The sequence below is a fragment of the Pristiophorus japonicus genome, chromosome 1, assembly GCF_044704955.1.
Source record: "Pristiophorus japonicus isolate sPriJap1 chromosome 1, sPriJap1.hap1, whole genome shotgun sequence".
NCBI lineage: Eukaryota > Metazoa > Chordata > Chondrichthyes > Pristiophoridae > Pristiophorus > Pristiophorus japonicus.
In genome coordinates, this window is record NC_091977.1 from 545,609,586 (window position 1) to 545,624,200 (window position 14,615).

General features: G+C 54.9%; 1 protein-coding gene across 1 annotated transcript in view; it reads right to left on the bottom strand.

The window, feature by feature from the left end:
* Positions 1-14,615, bottom strand: part of LOC139273152 (dynein regulatory complex protein 11-like) — a 245,807-nt gene that overhangs the window by 186,255 nt on the left and 44,937 nt on the right. Inside the window, exon 4 of the mRNA XM_070889687.1 lies at positions 4,383-4,588. Within this exon, the coding sequence (XP_070745788.1) occupies positions 4,383-4,588 (206 nt within the window). The remainder of the gene's footprint in view (positions 1-4,382; positions 4,589-14,615) is intronic.

Sequence of the window (14,615 nt, forward strand, 5' to 3'; positions counted from 1 at the left end):
ACCCGACCGAGCTCTCCTGCCATGACTTAACCCTTAGATACACTTAAACTGGTAATAACAATGTTAAAAGTTACTGACCAATATAAGAAGAAAAAGAAAAACTACTCACCAATCACCAGCCAATCACTTACCCCCTAGGCTGTGACGTCACCTTTGTTTTTTTGCCTTCTCCCTGTAGCTGCACCGGTACGCCTCTCGCCGACCCCGGACTCGCGCTGCTCCGAGCTCCCGCCTCCTCGACTGACTGCTCGACTCCCGCTGGCCTTTATAGGCCTCTCGCCGACCCCGGACTCACGCTGCTCCGAGCTCCCGCCTCCTCGACTGACTGCTCGACTCCCGCTGGCCTTTATAGGCCTCTCGCCGACCCCGGACTCACGCTGCTCCGAGCTCCCGCCTCCTCGACTGACTGCTCGACTCCCGCTGGCCTTTTGTGCTGAAGACTTGTGCTCCAGAACTAGTCGCGCCTCTAGCCAAGCTGTTCCAGTACAGCTACAACACTGGCATCTACCCGACAATGTGGGAAACTACCCAGGTATGTCCTGTCCACAGTAAGCAGGACAAATCCAATCCGGCCAATTACCGCCCCATCAGTCTACTCTGAATCATCAGCAAAGTGATGGAAGGTGTCATCGACAGTGCTATCAAGCGGCACTTACTCACCAATAACCTGCTCACCGAAGCTCAGTTTGGGTTCTGCCAGGACCACTCGGCTCCAGACCTCATTACAGCCTCGGTCCCAGCATGGACAAAAGAGCTGAATTCCAGAGGTGGGGTGACAGTGAGTGCCCTTGACATCAAGGCAGCATTTGATTGAGTGAGGCATCAAGGACCCCTATTAAAACTGGTCAATGGGAATCAGGGGAAAACTCTCCACTGGCTGGAGTCATACCCAGCACAAAGGGAGATGGTTGTGGTGGTTGGAGATCAATCATCACAGCCCCAGGACATCACTGCAGGAGTTCCTCAGGGCAGTGTCCTCGACCCAACCATCTTCAGCTGCTTCATCAATGACCTTCCCTCCATCATAAGGTCAGAAGTGGGGATGTTCGCTGATGACTGCACAATGTTCAGTTCCATTCACAACCCCTCTGATAATGGAGCAGTCCGTGCCCACATACAGCAAGACCTGGACAACATTCAGGCTTGGGCTAGTAAGTGGCAAGTCACATTCTCGCCACACAAGTGCAGACAATGGCCATCTCCAACATTGTTGGACGGACATACTGAGGGAGCATTGCACTGTGGGATGTTATACCGAGACCCCGTCTCTTCTCTTGGATGGGTGTTAAATTTCCCACGGCACTATTTCGAAGAAGAGCAGGGGAGTTCTACCCAGTGTCCTGGGCCAATATTTGTCCTGAAACCAACATCACTAAAACAGATTATCAGATCATTATCGCAGTGCTGTTTGAGGGAGCTTGCTTTGCGCAAATTGGCTGCCGCGATTCCTACATTACAACAGTGACCACACTCCAAAAAATGTACTTCATTGGCTGTGAAGTGCTTTGGGACAACCCGAGGTCTTTCTTTCTTTCTTTTAGTTTTTGATTTGTTGTGACTGAGCTCACGCTCACTGCCCCAGGCCCAGTGATGTGAATGTTAGTTATCAGCCCAAGCCTGTATGCTGTATGTGAGCACGGACTGCTTCATTATCTGAGGAGTTGTGAATGGAACTGAACACTGTGCAGTCATCAGCGAACATCCCCACTGACCTCATGATGGAGAGAATGCCATTGATGAAGCCACACAAATGCCAAGCAATGATTAACTCCAACCGCCGTGAACATTACCATCGCCAACATCCTGGGGGTCACCATTGACCAGAAACCTAACTGGACCACACACAGTATATATGCAAGTATCTCACCTCCTGACTCCCCAAAGCCTTTCCACCATCTACAAGCCACAAGTCAGGAGTGTGATGGAACACTCTCCACTTGCCTGGATGGTGCAGCTCCAACAACACTCGAGAAGCTCGACACCATCCCGGACAAAGCAGCCGCTTGATTGGCCCCCCATCCACCACCTTCAACATTCTCTCCCTCCCCCACCGGCGCCCCCTGGCTGCAGTGTGCACCATCTACAAGATGCACTGCAGCAACTGGCCAAGGCTTCTTCGGCAGCACCTCCCAAACCCGCGACCTCTACTACCGAGAGGGACAAGGGCAGCAGGCGCATGGGAACACCACCACCTCCACGTTCCCCTCCCAGTCACACACCATCCTGACTGGGAAATATATCGGCCGTTCCTTCATCGTCGCTGGGTCACAATCCTGGAACTCCCTCCCTAACAGCACTGTGGGAGCACCTTCACCACACGGACTGCAGCGGTTCAAGAAGGCGGCTCACCACCACCTTCTCAAGGGGCAATTAGGGATGGGCAATAAATGCCGGCCTTGCCAATGACTCCTACATCCCGTGACTGAGTAAAAGGAACTATCTTAATCCCCGTAATTTTGCACACCTCTATTAAATCTCCTCTTAACCTTCTCCGCTCCAAGAGAACAACCCCAGCTTCTCCAGTCTCTCCACATAACTGACGCCCCTCAGCCCTGGGACCATGTCAGTAAATCCCCTCTGCTCCCTCGCCAAGGCCGGAACATCCTTTCTACAGTGCAGGCCCAGAATTGGACACAATACTCCAGCTGGGGCCTAACCAATGACTGATAAAGGTTTGCTTCTGAAAATTCTGTCCCTCTCAGTCTCCAGATTTGAGTTTGACTTGGAGAGATTGAAGGAGACTGTTGAAGCCCCTGCAACTACATAATTCTGTATTCGACACTGAGCGCCTGCCTTATCTGTGGTTGGGAAAATGCTGGAGTCCATTATTAAGGAAGTAGTAGCAGGACATTTGGAAAAACATGATTCAATCAAGGGGGAAGTCATGTTTGACAAATTTGCTTGAGGCCTTTGAGGATGTAACGAGCAGGGTGGATAAGGGGAACCAGTGGATGTGGAGTATTTGGATTTCCAGAAGGCATTTCACAAGGTGCCACATAAAAGGTTACTGCACAAGATAAAAGTTCATGCAGTTGGGGGTAATATATTAGCAAGGATAGAGGATTGGCTAACTAACTGAAAAGAGAAAGTCGGGATAAATGGGTCATTTTCCGGTTGGCAAACAGTGGCTAGTGGGCTGCCACAGGGATCAGTGCTGGGTCCTCAACTATTAACAATCTATATTAATGACTTGGATGAAGGGACCGAGTGTAATGTAGCCAAGTTTGCTGATAATACAAAGATGGGTGGGAAAGAAAATTGTGAAGAGGACACAAAAATTATGCAAAGGGATATAGACAGGCTAAGTGAGTGGGCAAAAATTTGGCAGATGGAGTATAATGTGGGAAAATATGAGGTTATCCACTTTGGCAGAAAAAATAGAAAAGCAAATTATAATTTAAATGGAGAAAAATTGCAAAGTGCTGCAGGACAGAGGGTCCTGGGGGTCCTGGTGCATGAAATACAAAAGGTTAGTATGCAGGTACAGCAAGTGATCAGGAAGGCCAATGGAATCTTGGCCTTTATTGCAAGGGGGATGGAGTATAAAAGCAGGGAAGTCCTGCTACAACTGTACAGGGTAAACAGGGTATTGGTGAGGCCACACCTGGAGTACTGCGTACAGTTTTGGTCTCTGTATTTAAGGAAGGATATACTTGCATTGAAGGCTGTTCAGAGAAGGTTCACTAGCTTGATTCCGGGGATGAGGGGGTTGACTTATGAAGATAGGTTGAATAGGTTGGGCCTATACTCATTGGAGTTCAGAAGAATGAGAGGTGATCTTATTGAAACATATAAGATAATGAGGGGGCTCGACAAGGTGGATGCAGAGAAGATATTTCCACTCATAGGGGAAACTAAAACTAGGGGGCATAGTCTCAGAATAAGGGGCCGCCCATTTAAAACTGAGATGTGGAGACATTTCTTCTCTCAGAGGGTTATAAATCTGTGGAATTCTCTGCCCCAGAGAGCTGTGGAGGCTGGGTCATTGAATATATTTAAGGTGGAGATAAACAGATATTTGAGCGATAAGGGAGTAAAGGGTTATGGGGGGCGGGCAGGGAAGTGGAGCTGAGTCCATGATCGGATCAGCCCTGATTTTACTGAATGGCGGAGCAGGCTCGAGAGGCTAGGAGCTCAGGCCACCAGAGACACCGCCACCGCTCACAGTACTGTTACTGAGACGCGTAGCTGGAGATGTAAAATCCTGTGGCTGAGGAAGGTGAGCAAAATCCACCCATGGGCTCGGGGAACAATGTCTCTGGTTTGAACATGCTCACCGCACGGAGGAAGTGGAAATTTATGGGATTTGGGAAGATATTCAAACCGTGAAAATGGCGGAAAATGAAAAGCAGTGCTCCTGCTCCTATTTCTGATGTTCTTACTAGCATTCGATGAACCAGCGACGAATCTGTTCCCGATACGTCTCCTTGATGTTCGGGCCCTCCGTGTCCAGCACAGTCTGCTTGATGCGGGGCTGATCCTTGTGGTATTCCTCCTTGTACTTCTGCTGCAGGGCATGCATCATTTCCACAATCTTGTCCGCCTCCACCTTGGCTGGTGTGGGCTTAGCAGTATCTTCACCGGGAACCTGTGGGCCAATGAAGCGAGAGCGAGTGTGAGCCCACTGATAACCTGTGACCTGAGCACTGCCATTTCTCAACACTCACCTCACCTGTCCTCCTTCCCTCCCCTGCCTGTCCCCGTCCCCCTCCCTATCCTTCTCCCCATCCTCCTCCCCCTCCCTCTCCCCATCCCCCTTTCCATCCCCATCACCGACCCTCTCCCTGTCCCTGCCACCCATACCCCTCACTGTCCCCGCACCCGCTCCCTGTTCTCCCTCCCTCTCCCCGTCCCCTGGGGAGCTGGGTGGACTGTGCCTTTAACCACGGCCTGTGTATAAACCCCACCCTCTCCCTCCTTGCCCCGCCCATGCCCCTGCCACAGCTCTCCACCCCCCCGGGAGCTGGGTGTACTGTGCCTTTAACCGTGGCCTGTGCAAAAACCCCACCCCCTTGGAACTGGGTCGACTGTGCCTTTAACTGTGGCTTTCCTCCTCTGCCCCTGCTCCCTCCCCTTGCCTGTCTCCTTCCCCTCCCCCCGCGGGACTGCCCCTTTAACGGTGCCTATGTTTAAACCCCTACCCTCCCTCCATGCCCTGCCCCCTCCCCCTGCTCCTCCCCCTGGGAACTGCCCCTTTAACGGCCCTGTGTATAAACCCCTCTCCTCCTTCTTTGCCCCGCCTCCTGCTCCTCCCCCCTGCCCCTCCCCCTGGGGGATTGCCCCTTTAACAGGGTCTATGCATAAATCCCTCCTTTCCCTCCTTGTCCCCCCCCTTGCCCTGCCCCTGGTGATTGCCCTTTAATGGGCCCTATGTATAAACCACTCCCCTCCCTCCTTACCCCTCCCCCTGGGGACTGCCCCTTTAATGGGGTCGATGCATAAACCCCTCCCCTTCCCTCCTTGCCTCTCCCCTCCCCCTGACCCTCCCCCTGGGACTGCCCCTTTAATGGGGTCAATGCATAAACCCCTCCCCTTCCCTCCTTGCCTCTCCCCTCCCCCTGACCCTCCCCCTGGGACTGCTCCTTTAATGGGGTCTATGCATAAACCCCTCCCCCCTCCCTCCTTGCCCCTGCCCCTGCCCCTGGGGACTGCCCCTTTAAGGGCGCAGTGTAAAAGTTCCTGGGAACAAAGTGTGCCGAGCCCATGCTCCCTGCACGCTCTCTGCGGCTGAACTAATTTCCCGAGTTGGTATAATTTTCATATTAGGAGACGGTATCTCTATATATGTGTGTATCTTGCTGCAATCTATATCCTATTTGGCCGGTTACCATGGCGATGGGCTAATAGGAAATGTTTTTAAGCGGAATGCAATTTGCGGACGGGCAAAGTGAGATTTTGCAGAGAATGTGCCATTAGCGGCCGCCCCGCGCCCAGCGCCCACCATTAGCGCCGATAGCGGGGCTCCAGCGCCAGCGCCGCCAAATGATGCGGTAATGACCCTGGAATATGCATCGCGCTAACTTCACCCTCCGCTGATGGCTTCTCAATGGTCGTATGTCATCAAAAAAATCTCCGCACTTTGCTGCCTCATTGCTTCCCAAATGTATTTTAAATATCTTTCCGAACACTCAATTATTTAAAACGCTGAACTAAACACTTACTAATGGAAAGACACAAAAATAAATTCATTTTTCAAATGGTGAGCAAGTTATTTCTGAGTGTTGTGCTTCGCCTCCTGTCTCACTCCCGAGCTGTCCTGGGAACAGCTGCACAAAGCAACGCACACTTCAGCGGTGCTCAACCTTTGGCAGTGAGAGGCTGGCTTCCACCACACAACCCAGACACTGTGTGATCGCAGTGTGCCCAAACTCCCCTCACTGCTCCACACATGTGTGGATATTAGTGAACCCACAGGGCTCCAGGACAGCACAGGATAAAGCACTGAGCTCACCCACAGACCCACCCAGTCACAGCCCCATGGAGAGCCCCACCCAGAGACACTCAGTGCCTGTCACACCCAGTATCACAGAGTCAGTGTGTGTGGGACTGTACCCCAGTGAGAGTCAGTGTGTGTTGGACCCATACCCCTGTGAGAGTCAGTGTGTGTGGGACTGTACCCCAGTGAGAGTCAGTGTGTGTGGGACCCGTACCCCAGTGAGAGTCAGTGTGTTTGGGACACGTACCCCAGTGAGTGTCAGTGTGTGTGGGACCCGTACCCCAGTGAGAGTCAGTGTGTGTGGGACCCGTACCCCAGTGAGTGTCACTGTGTTTGGGACCCGTACCCCAGTGAGAGTTAGTGTGTGTGGGACTGTACCCCAGTGAGAGTCAGTGTGTGTGGGACCCGTACCCCTGTGAGAGTCAGTGTGTGTGGGAGACTCAGTCCAATGCGTATAAGGTGGCCAAGGTTAGTGGGAAAATAGAAGATTGGGAAAATTTTAAATGACAGCAAAGAATGACTAAGAAAGCAATAAAGAAAGGAAAGATAGATTACGAAGGTAAACTTGCGCAAAACATAAAAACAGATAGTAAAAGCTTTTACAGATATATGAAACGGAAAAGAGTGACTAAAGTAAATGTTGGTCCCTTAGAAGATGAGAAGGGGGATTTAATAATGGAAATGTGGAAAGGGCTGAGACCTTAAACAATTATTTTGCTTCGGTCTTCACAGTGGAAGACACAAAAACCATGCCAAAAATTGCTGGTCACAGGAATGTGGGAAGGGAGGACCTTGAGACAATCACTATCACTCGGGGGTTAGTGCTGGACAGGCTAATGGGACTCAAGGTAGACAAGTCCCCTGGTCCTGATGAAATGCATCCCAGGGTATTAAAAGAGATGGCGGAAGTTATAGCAGAAGCATTCGTTATAATCTACCAAAATTCTCTGGGCTCTGGGGAGGTACCAGCGGATTGGAAAGCAGCTAATGTAACGCCTCTGTTTAAAAAAGGGGGCAGACAAAAGGCAGGTAAATATAGGCCGGTTAGTTTAACATCTGTAGTGGGGAAAATGCTTGAAACTATCATTAAGGAAGAAATAGCGGGACATCTAGATAGGAATAGTGCAAGCAAGCAGACGCAACATGGATTCATGAAGGGGAAATCATGTTTAACTAATTTACTGGAATTCTTTGAGGATATAACGAGCATGGTGGATAGAGGTGTACCGATGGATGTGGTGTATTTAGATTTTCAAAAGGCATTCGATAAGGTGCCACACAAAAGGTTACTGCAGAAGATAGAGGTACGCGGAGTCAGAGGAAATGTATTAGCATGGATAGAGAATTGGCTGGCTAACAGAAAGCAGAGAGTCGGGATAAATGGGTCCTTTTCGGGTTGGAAATCGGTGGTTAGTGGTGTGCCACAGGGATCGGTGCTGGGAGCACAACTGTTTACAATAAACATAGATGACCTGGAAGAGGAGTGTAGTGCAACAAAATTTGCAGATGACACAAAGATTAGTGGGAAAGCGGGTTGTGTAGAGGACACAGAGAGGCTGCAAAGAGATTTAGATAGGTTAAGCAAATGGGCTAAGGTTTGGCAGATGGAATACAATGTCGGAAAGTGTGAAGTCATCCATCTTGGGGAAAAAAACAGCAAAAGGGAATATTATTTGAATGGGGAGAAATTACAACATGCTGCGGTGCAGAGGGACCTGGGGGTCCTTGTGCATGAATCCCAAAAAGTTAGTTTGAAGGTGCAGCAGGTAATCAGGAAGGCGAATGGAATGTTGGCCTTCATTGCGAGAGGGATCGAGTACAAAAGCAGGGAGGTCCTGCTGCAACTGTATAGGGTATTGGTGAGGCCACACCTGGAGTACTGCGTGCAGTTTGGTCACCTTACTTAAGGAAGGATATACTGGCTTTGGAGGGGGTACAGAGACGATTCACTGGGCTGATTCCGGAGATGAGGGGGTTACCTTATGATGATAGATTGAGCAGACTGGGTCTTTACTCATTGGAGTTCAGAAGGATGAGGGGTGATCTTATAGAAACATTTAAAATAATGAAAGGGATAGACAAGATAGAGGCAGAGAGGTTGTTTCCACTGGTCGGGGAGACTAGAACTAGGGGGCACAGCCTCAAAATACGGGGGAGCCAATTTAAAACCGAGTTGAGAAGGAATTTCTTCTCCCAGAGGGTTGTGAATCTGTGGAATTCTCTGCCCAAGGAAGCAGTTGAGGCTAGCTCATTGAATGTATTCAAGTCACAGATAGATAGATTTTTAACCAATAAGGGAATTAAGGGTTACGGGGAGTGGGCGGGTAAGTGGAGCTGAGTCCACGGCCAGATCAGCCATGATCTTGTTGAATGGCGGAGCAGGCTCGAGTGGCTAGATGGCCTACTCCTGTTCCTAATTCTTATGTTATGTTCTTATGTTATGTTCTTATGACCCGTACCCCAGTGAGAGTCAGTGTATGTGGGACTGTACCCCAGTGAGAGTCAGTGTGTGTGGGACTGTACCCCAGTGAGAGTCAGTGTGTGTGGGACCCGTACCCCAGTGAGATTCAGTGTGTGTGGGACTGTACCCCAGTGAGAGTCAGTGTGTGTGGGACCCGTACCCCAGTGAGTGTCAGTGTGTGTGGGACCCGTACCCCAGTGAGATTCAGTGTGTGTGGGACTGTACCCCAGTGAGAGTCAGTGTGTGTGGGACCTGTACCCCAGTGAGAGTCAGTGGGTGTGGGACTGTACCCCAGTGAGAGTCAGTGTGTGTGGGACCCGTACCCCAGTGAGAGTCAGTGTGTGTGGGACTGTACCCCAGTGAGAGTCAGTGTGTGTGGGACCCGTACCCCAGTGAGAGTCAGTGGTTTAATAGCTTTGAAGGTGGTTAAGTGCCCAGGCCTGGATTAAATGTATGCCAGGGTGTTATGGGAAGCGAGAGAGGAAATAGCAGTGCTGTAGTGTACGTTGGTGCAGAATATCGCTCTGCCTCACGGCTTTGCAGGCAACACACCGTGCCGCATCATGGACGTGCCGCTAAATGACGCCATGCGGACGGTGTCAGGGCCCCTCGGGTGCACTCGTGTCTCACGGTGCTGTGCCACATTCGCCGCCAAACTACTGTGCTCTGCCAGATGCAAAAATCCATCACCGTCATTTAGTGTCCCGTTGACAAACACTCAGAAACCCCGCCATAATGCTTAAAATGGCGCTGGGCATGCTGGGAAGTAGCGTCCAAAATTCTCGCAGCCGGTATCGACCCGCTGTCCGATGAAGGGAATCGTGGGATGCTGGCGACATAGAGACCCAACACCCCGTCACTGCCCCTCCAGGAGAGGTCCCCAGCCTCGCGCTCCCTCGGAGACAGAGGGCAGCGAGCGCTCGGCCAATCCCCACGGGTCACGGATGCTGCGCCCACCTGCTCCACACGGGGAATGTGAGGGATGGCCCAAAGTGCGACTGTGGCCCTGAGTCCCAGACCCTGGACATCTCACATCGACCGGCCCACTCACTGAGATTTGTGGGTCCCAGACCCTGGAACACCTCACATCGACTGGCCCACTGAGATCTGTGGGTCCCAGACCCTGGAACACCTCACATCGACTGGCCCACTGAGATCTGTGGGTCCCAGACTCTGGAACACCTCACATCGACTGGCCCACTGAGATCTGTGGGTCCCAGACCCTGGAACATCTCACATCGACCGGCCCACCCACTGAGATCTGTGGATCCCAGACCCTGGAACACCTCACATCGACCGGCCCACTGAGATCTGTGGGTCCCTGACCCTGGAACACCTCACATCGACCGGCCCACTGAGATCTGTGGGTCCCAGACCCTGGAACACCTCACATCGACCGGCCCACTGAGATCTGTGGGTCCCTGACCCTGGAACATCTCACATCGACCGGCCCACCCACTGAGATCTGTGTGTCCCAGACCCTGGAACACCTCACATCGACTGGCCCACTGAGATCTGTGGGTCCCAGACCCTGGAACATCTCACATCGACTGGCCCACTGAGATCTGTGGGTCCCAGACCCTGGAACACCTCACATCTACCGGCCCACTGAGATCTGTGGGTCCCAGACCCTGGAACATCTCACATCGACCGGCCCACCCACTGAGATCTGTGGGTCCCAGACCCTGGAACACCTCACATCGACCGGCCCACTGAGATCTGTGGGTCCCTGACCCTGGAACACCTCACATCGACTGGCCCACTGAGATCTGTGGGTCCCTGACCCGGGAACACCTCACATCGACTGGCCCACTGAGATCTGTGGGTCCCAGACCCTGGAACACCTCACATCGACCGGCCCACTGAGATCTGTGGGTCCCTGACCCTGGAACACCTCACATCGACTGGCCCACTGAGATCTGTGGGTCCCTGACCCTGGAACACCTCACATCGACTGGCCCACTGAGATCTGTGTCGGGAAGCACCTCATTTCTGCACTCGGCAACTCAGGAGGTCGTCGAATGGAGAAACAAACTAGACATCCCATAATCATCATCATAGGCGGTCCCTCGAACGAGGATGACTTGCTTCCACACTAAAAGGGATGAGTTCATCGATGTTTCAATGAAAGACCCGATATTGCAATCCTGAACTCCAGGGGTGGAAGATGCCTGTGTGTGGATTTTTTTAACGTGGGGTGACCGTTGTACACCAGCCACCTCACGGACTTGACAGAGTGAGGTCTTGGTCCAGGGGCAAGGGTTGAACCAGGACATCCCATACAGTAGTTGTGGTACTCAGGATAAACTACACGAGGATTTGAATACACTCAGAGAGTTGGGCAAGCAGGCGGCAGATGAAATGCAATGCCGAGAATTGTTCACACGGGGAGAGAAAGACCGAGGAAGTGACTGTTACTCAAATGGAGGGACAAGAATGGAAAATGGAAAGAGATCTAGGGCCCCTGAGAGACAATAGACTGATACTTTCACAACAATGCTCGGGGGCAATGAGCAAACTAGATCAGATAGGGTGTGTGATACGGTCAATAGTGAGCCGCGATAGTGAGAGATTCCTTTCACACAGCGAGTTTCCGGGTGCTGAGGGAACGTGTGGGCAAGGCACGGAGTGGGGAAACAACTTGAGGGGCCGAGAATGTGTATGGGCCACAGATCCTCCACGAACCGTGGCCCTCGCGAGATCGTTGTGCCCCGTCCTGTCCCCATCTGTTCTTAGTGATGGAGGTTACATTGATTGGCTCCTGCACACAGCTCACCCCTCCCCCCCGACAGCCCTCCCCCTCCCCCCCGACACCCCCCCCAGAACCCCCCTCCCCCCGACACCCCTCCCCCCCGATACACACCTCTGGGACACCCCTCCACCCACTCCACCCCCTCCACTCTGCCACCCTCCCCCCCGACACACACACCCCCGACACTCCCCCCCCCCGACACCCCTCCCACCGACACCCCTCCCCCGACACCCCTCCCCGACACTGCTCCTCCCCCCCGACACCCCTCCCCCGACACACACCCCCGACACCCCTCCCACCGACACCCCTCCCCTGCGACACCCCTCCCCCCGACACCCCACCCCCCCGACACACACACCCCCGACCCCCCCCACCGACACCCTTCCCCTGCGACACCCCCCCCGACACACACACCCCCGACACCCCCCACCGACACCCTTCCCCTGCGACACCCCCCCCGACACACACACCCCCGACACACACACCCCCGACACACACACCCCCGACTCCCCCCGACACACACACCCCCGACTCCCCCCGACACACACACCCCCGACACTCCCCCCCCCCGACACCCCTCCCACCGACACCCCTCCCCCGACACCCCTCCCCGACACTGCTCCTCCCCCCCGACACCCCTCCCCCGACACACACCCCCGACACCCCTCCCCCCGACTCCCCCCGACACACCCCCCCGACACCCCTCCCCCGACACCCTTCCCCCGACACCCCCCACCGACACCCTTCCCCTGCGACACCCCCCCCGACACACACACCCCCGACACCCCTCCCCCGACACCCTTCCCCTGCGACACCCCCCCCGACACACACACCCCCGACACCCCTCCCCCCGACTCCCCCCCGACACACACACCCCCGACACCCCTCCCCCGACACCCTTCCCCTGCGACACCCCCCCCGACACACACACCCCCGACACCCCCCACCGACTCCCCCCCGACACACACACCCCCGACACCCCTCCCCCCGACTCCCCCCCGACACACACACCCCCGACACCCCCCACCGACTCCCCCCCGACACACACACCCCCGACACCCCTCCCCCCGACTCCCCCCCGACACACACCCCCGACACCCCTCCCCCCGACTCCCCCCCGACACACACACCCCCGACACCCCCCACCGACACCCTTCCCCCGACACCCCCCACCGACACCCTTCCCCCGACACCCCCCCCGACACACACACCCCCGACACCCCTCCCCCCGACTCCCCCCCGACACACACACCCCCGACACCCCCCACCGACACCCTTCCCCTGCGACACCCCCCCCGACACACACACCCCCGACACCCCTCCCCCCGACTCCCCCCGACACACACACCCCCGACACCCCCCACCGACACCCCCCCCGACACACACACCCCCGACACCCCTCCCCCCGACTCCCCCCCGACACACACACCCCCGACACCCCCCACCGACACCCTTCCCCTGCGACACCCCCCCCGACACACACACCCCCGACACCCCTCCCCCCGACTCCCCCCGACACACACACCCCCGACACCCCCCACCGACACCCTTCCCCTGCGACACCCCCCCCGACACACACACCCCCGACACCCCCCACCGACTCCCCCCCGACACACACACCCCCGACACCCCTCCCCCCGACTCCCCCCGACACACACACCCCCGACACCCCTCCCCCCGACTCCCCCCGACACACACACCCCCGACACCCCCCACCGACACCCCTCCCCCGACACCCCCCCCGACACACCCCCCCCGACACCCCCCCCGACACCCCTCCCCCGACACTCCCCCCCCCGACACCCCCCCCCACCGACACCCCTCCCCCCGACTCCCCCCGACACCCCCCCCGACACACACCCCCCCGACACCCACCCCCGATACCCCCCCCGACACCCCCCCCCGCCACACACACCCCCGACACCCCCCTCCCCCCGACACCCCTCCCCCCCGCCCTTGGTGCCCATCCGATGGTCAGCAATCCACCAGCTGCAGACACCCAGGAACTGTGACCTGCTGCTGCCTACTTGCTGAGCACTGAATTTGCCTTTAAACACTGCAGCGGGTCAGACTCACACTCAGACACACAGACAGACTCACACTCACACACACACAGACAGACTCACACTCACACACACACAGACAGACTCACACTCACACACACAGACAGACTCACACTCACACACACAGACAGACTCACACTCACACACAGACTCACACACAGACAGACTCACACACAGACACACAGACAGACTCACACTCACACACACAGACAGACTCACACACAGACACACAGACAGACTCACACTCACACACACAGACAGACTCACACACACACACACAGACAGACTCACACACACACACACAGACAGACTCACACAGACTCACACACAGACAGACTCACACACACACACACAGACAGACTCACACTCACACACACAGACAGACTCACACACAGACTCACACACAGACACACAGACAGACTCACACTCACACACACAGACAGACTCACACACACACACACAGACAGACTCACACTCAGACACAGACAGACTCACACTCACACACACAGACAGACTCACACACACACACACACAGACAGACTCACACACACACACACAGACAGACTCACACACACACACACAGACAGACTCACACTCACACACACAGACAGACTCACACTCACACACAGACTCACACACAGACAGACTCACACTCACACACAGACTCACACACAGACAGACTCACACACAGACACACAGACAGACTCACACACACACACACAGACAGACTCACACACACACACACAGACAGACTCACACTCACACACACAGACAGACTCACACTCACACACAGACTCACACACAGACAGACTCACACTCACACACAGACTCACACACAGACAGACTCACACACAGACACACAGACAGACTCACACACACACACACACAGACAGACTCACACAC